The sequence below is a fragment of the Crocuta crocuta genome, unplaced genomic scaffold, assembly GCF_008692635.1.
Source record: "Crocuta crocuta isolate KB4526 unplaced genomic scaffold, BGI_CrCroc_1.0 scaffold288, whole genome shotgun sequence".
NCBI lineage: Eukaryota > Metazoa > Chordata > Mammalia > Carnivora > Hyaenidae > Crocuta > Crocuta crocuta.
Genome location: NW_027532607.1, coordinates 1,308,406 through 1,314,405, shown reverse-complemented (window position 1 = coordinate 1,314,405; position 6,000 = coordinate 1,308,406). Strand labels below are relative to the sequence as shown.

General features: G+C 36.7%; 1 protein-coding gene across 1 annotated transcript in view; it reads right to left on the bottom strand.

Annotated features, from left to right (window-relative positions):
• The window catches only part of LOC144244976 (uncharacterized), a 135,770-nt gene that overhangs the window by 68,264 nt on the left and 61,506 nt on the right, over positions 1-6,000 (bottom strand). The window contains exons 28-29 of the mRNA XM_077780356.1: positions 3,540-3,593; positions 1,772-1,870 (exon numbers count right to left, since the gene is read on the bottom strand). Coding sequence (XP_077636482.1) covers positions 1,772-1,870; positions 3,540-3,593 — 153 coding nt within the window. The remainder of the gene's footprint in view (positions 1-1,771; positions 1,871-3,539; positions 3,594-6,000) is intronic.

The window sequence follows — 6,000 nt, the reverse complement described above, 5'->3', positions numbered from 1 at the left end:
GCACTGGGTGTTATGTGGAAACTAATTTGACAATAAACTATTTATAAAAAAATAAAAATAAAAATGAGTCTAAAAAAAGAGCAGCAAAAAAAAAAAAGAACATGTGGTTTATCTATACAATGGAATACTACAGGGCAATACTGCAATAGTACATGTAGCAATGTGGATGGAACTTGAGGGTGTTATGTTGAGCGAAATAAGTCAGGCAGAGAAGGACAGATACCATATGTTTGCACGTATAGGTGGATTAGGATGAGCTTAGTGGAGGAACATGGGGAAGGAGAAGGGGGAAAATGGTTGGGGAGAGGGGAGGAGGCAAACCATGAGAGACTCTTGAATGCTGAGAACAGGCTGAGGGCTGATGGGGTGGGGGAGAGGGGAAGGGAGGTGATGGGCATTCAGGAGGGCACTTGTTGGGATGAGCATTGGGTGTTGTATGGAAACCAACTTGACAATAAACTATTTTAAAAAATTAATAAAAAATAAAAAAGGGTATCAAAAAATAAAAACAAAATAATCTAAGCTCAAAAAAGTAAATTCAAAACATACTTTGTGTAACAAACTAAAAAAATATACAAGCATATAAAGTTAAATGTTCCTTCTTTTACCTCTCCTTAGCTTCAGTACCTCTCCTCACTATTACGAACAGTTTTGTGAATATCCTTCCAGAATTTTCTTATGTTTATAAAAGTGTATTACATGTATTTTAAAAAAATGTAATACCATACATATTATTCTGTTAACTTTTTTTGTTATAGTGCCCCAAGAAGAAAGCATCTCAATATCCATGAATAGAGAAATGAGGAATGGCTGAATAATTACATTTCATTTACATTTGGAAGTAAAAAAGGCAGATGTTACTACTTTACACTGACAGATGCCACAGAATGTTCTACTCTACACAGGTTCCTCCTTATACAAGACATACTACATTATTGAGATTTGACACATGGAGATTTCTCGTGAAGGGACAGATAGGTGCGTGGCATTTCCTTTGTGGAAGAGGCTCAAGGTTTTAGTTTCAAGAAGCCTACGTTAATGACAGGCGCACTTAGCAGTTATCATATTTTCATATTCGTTTATAAGTGAATGAGCCATCCAGCTCAATGGTCAGAACACAGAGAGCACTGTATTTGGCAGGTACACACAATGGTCTTGGCACTGAGGAGTCAAGTTTCTCATGATGATTTTCTGCACGATGGCTTGAATGGCTGAACCAAGGTTATACCCTGGGTTGATGTCAGTGATATATGGATCAGTGAAAAAAAACCAAACCAAGCCAAACAAAACACACTGCAGATCCTATTTTTGTAAAATCAAACAATAATAAGCCTTTTCACTAGCACCTGTCCCCACCCCAAGATGTGTAAAGAAACAGATTAGACGTTTTAAAGCAACAAAAACGAACAGACTTTGGGGCGCTTGAGTGGCTCAGCCAGTTAAGCATCTGAATTAGGCTCAGGCCATGATCTCATGGTTCCTGGGTTGGAGCCCCACATAGGGCTCTATGTTGACAGCTAGGAGCCTGGAGCCTGCTTTGGGTTCTTTGTCCCTCCCCTACTCACATTCTGTCTCGCTCTCTCTCAAAAATAAGCAAACATTAAAAAAACAAATTTTTAAAAAAATTAACAGCCATTTCCCCCTGCCAAATTCTTCTGAAAGCTATTCAAATATCTTCAGGCAACAAATAATTTAAACCTTCGAAACAGTCATAATTAATTTTTCAAGCACAACATCTGTTTAAAATCACAGTGTTTTCCATAATGCTCACCACTCAGAAGGTGCTTTAACAGATCGAGTTCCTTTTCTGTAAGCTTCACCCCCATGGCTTCTAAGACAGGATCCAGGTTATTTACATCAACCTTCCCTCCTTGAAAACATGAAAGGGAAAGGAATAAATGGAACAATTATAAAATGTTTAGAAAAATTCATAAACACATATTATTATCTTCAACTAACAGACATTAATGTTTTCACCCTTTCCCCCAGCTTTACTGAATAATTGACATATGGCATTGAGTAAGTTTAAGGTGTATTATATATATATATATATATTTTCAAGCAAAGAACTATATATATATATATGTACACTGAAAAATGATTACCATAATAAGTTAATACATCCATCATCTCACATACATTTTTGGTTGTGTGTATGGTGAGAACTTTTAAGATTTACTCTTCTAGCAATTTCCAAAATATGATACAGTGTTGTTAATTATAGTCAAAGTATTGTACATTATATCTCTAGAACTTACTCCTCTTATAGCTGGAAGTTTTTATCCTTTTGACTACCTTCACCCATTCCTCTCTCCCCATCTCCCTGCCTCTGGCAGCTACCAATCATGTCTCTGTTTTTATGAGTTTGGTTTTTAAGATTCCACCTACAGGGATATAATATAGTATTTGTTTTTTTCTGACTTATTCCACTTAGCATAATGCCCTCAAGTTATATCCATGTTGTAAATGGCAGGCTTTCCTTCTTTTCTGTGGTCAAATAATATTCTATTATGTATGTATGTGTGTACATATCTCTGTATCTCTAATATATTCTATTGTCTTTATTAATTTATCTGTCAAGAGACACACTGTGTCTGTGTCTTGGGTACTGTAGACAATGCTGCAATGAACATGGGGGTGCAAATATCTCTTTGAGATAGTAATAATTGTTATTGTTAATGAATATATACTGCTAAAAGAGAATGACTTCATATAGTATAAATGCTAAAATTTTCAAGCAAAGACCAAAACTACAATAGACTTGTACCACTCTTCACAAAGTGTTGTAACTTGTAAACAACTCTTTCAAGAGTTAAAAGCAGGGGCGCCTGGGTGGCTCAGTGGGTTAAGTGTCTGACTTTGGCTCAGGTCATGGTCTCACGGTCTGTGAATTCGAGCCCTGGGTTGGGCTCTGTGCTGACAGGTCAGAGCCTGGAGTCTGCTTTTGGTCTCTGTGTCTCTCCCTCTCTGTCTCTCTGCTTCTCCCCCACTTGCACTCTGTCTGTCTGTCTGTCTCTCTCTCTTAAAAATAAACATTAAAAATTAAAAAAAAATTAAAAGCAGAGTTAGAATTTGTTTCCTCAAATGATAAACATACAGGCCCAGGAAAAAGATGGGGCAGGGCTGGGCAACTGTAGCTGGAGAGTGATAACCAGTCATCGGCACACAGAAGTAGACTATTCATTTCCCAACTCTTGCTCTGAGACTGGTTTCTCTGTTCCTGCTCACATTTTGGAATAAATGCCAATCCTTCCTTTCTCCTTCCCACCTTCCTCCCTTGTCCCCTTCCCTTCCTTCCTAGGTTCCGTCCCTCCTTCCTTTCTTTCCTTCCATCTTTATTTCTGTTCATATAATTGTTTCTTCAGAGAAAGCTTCAAAAACGCAATGCAGCAGAGAACTTTTTGTCTAAGACAAAGTAAGGGTTATTACCAGGAAAAACACAGATGTGGTACAAGAAGCAAAATAAGGTATCATTCTAGTGATACCAATTTAATGCTTAAGGATATTTCATATGCCTCGTATTTGTGGTTCTTACTCACTTTTACTATACATCACATCCTTCAGCAACCTCTTTTGGAACACATTTCCATGGGCTGTAAGAAAAAGTACAATTTAGATCTCTAGGAAATTGATATGAAGATTCACCAGAACGTTAAAAATTATATGATTGGAGAAGGATACATTTCAATGATTTGCTTAAAAAATTCATCTATTTTATAGTTATACAATATGGACATTTAAAAATATAAATGTCTGAGGTGCCTGAGTGGCTCAGTCAGTTAAGGATCTGACTCTTGATTTGGGTTCAGGTCAGGATCTCACAGTCGTGAGATTGAACCCCATTTTGGTCTCTGTGATGAGTGTGGAGCCTGCTTGAGATTCTCTCTCTCTCTCTCTCTCTCTCTCTCTCTCTCTCTGCCCCTGCTCTGTTCATGTGCTCTAAATACATAAATGGATAGATGTTTTCCACAGTGACAAACTTGGCCATTCTTTGGAATTAGAAGCATTTATTAAACTCTCCCATGGTGGAATTCTAAAAAATACATTAAAATATGTCTTCCTTTTTATTCTTCTGATGTCCTTTTTCTCCTTCATTATTTTTCATTGCTGTTATTGCAAAACTAATACCAATCTGAGGGGACAGTATTAGTCACTCAGACAACTAAATGGCAATGTAGTGACGAATTTCAAATTGTGTTCGAAGAGGTAATGACAGAATTTCTTTTCAAGTCAGAAATACCTTTCTATTAATTTATGGCATTTTTTAAATTCTTATTTATTTCTAGGAGAGAGAGAGAGAGAGAGAGACAGCGTGAGCAGGGGAGGGTCAGAGAGAGAGGGAGTCACAGACTGAAACAGAATCCAGGCTCCGAGCTGGCAGTCAGCACAGAGCCCGACGCGGGGCTCGAACCCACAAACCGCGAGATTATGACCTGAGCGAAAGTCGGACGTTTAACCGACTAAGCCACCCAGGCGCCCCAATTTATGGCATTTTAAAGACAAAATTATACTATTAAGATTGAGAATGTCTCACATTGACCCATAAAATCAAGTTCCCTGGAAGGTTGGTGGCATTTATGTGGCATTTGTTTACCATCAGGCAGTGTTTTCAGCAGTTGCCTGTGCTCCTTATCTGTGACCTCAATCCCTATGTCTTTTAGGATATTTTTTAAGTCACTAGAATCAACCTTTTCTCCTTTGAAAAGACAGAATAGTTATAGGTTAAATTATTAACAATTTGATTATTTAAAATTATCTAAACATATACTTTCGTCGCTCTAGTCCTTTCTCTGACACCAGAATGAAAAGGAAAGATGAAGTCAAAGATTTTCTAATAAAAAGAGTCAAAGGGAAATAAAAATAGAGTATGTCCCTCAATTATAGTAAATGAGATGTATCTCTAACACTGGGAATAACATCACATAGTACAGAAGCAAATCTGGTCATCTAATTATTCAGAAATAAGGTTAAGAGATGGTTAGTATAATACAATACACAATTAACAAAGTATGACATATTTTACTTTATTTAGTTAAAACTATATGATTAGCTGTTGGCAATCGACTTTTATTTCTAATGCTCCACCCTGCTTTTGCTTTGATCATCTACTTTTTGGGCCTATAAATAAGAGTCACTTTTACTGAAAAAAAGCATCAAAGAATATATGATTTACGATGAAGAAATAGTCCTTTTGTTTTACTTATAAACCCAGATAATGTTAGATTAAGATGTTGATCAGTAGATGTAAATATTTATCAAAACGAATACTGAAAGCCTGTGAATTTGTCGGGGCACCTGGGTGGCTCAGTCAGTTAAACGTTCAACTTCCGCTCAGGTCATGATCTCGTGGTTCGTGGGTTCAAGCCCCGCGTCGGGCTCTGTGCTGACAGCTAGCTCAGAGCCTGGAGCCTGCTTCAGATTCTGTATCTCCTTCTCTCTCTGACCATCCTCTGCGCACGCATTCTCGCTCTCTCTCTCTCTCTCTCTCCCACTCAGAAATAAATAAAACATTTAAAACAAATTTTTTTAAAAAAAGAAAGTTTGTGAATTTGTAAGCCACTAATAGAAATTCAAGAAAACACTATTCAAATTTATAGGGTAAGTCGCAATTTGTTGCAAATCATTTATAACAAATTCTTACCCGTAAAAGCTTTTACTTCATCCTTCAAAGTTATCAGAGCAACTTTATTATAAACTGTAACCAAAAAACCCCCCATAACTTGAAGCTCATAAAATGATACAAAATAGCAGAAGAACACTGTCCTACCCTTTAGATTATAACAGCACTTAAGTGTACTGGGCATTTTGTTAAGCATTTTAAATAGCCACTCAATAATATTTACTCAGAATATGCTAGGAGTATAGAGTAGAAGAAAAGATTTACATTTATACTTCTTTCAAAAATGTAAATTTGACTTTCTAGTTCATAAAATATCAACTCTTCAATTTGATAACGAAAAGATGAGATTCAAAAGTGGCCGTCTGGTAAAGGCAAACTTT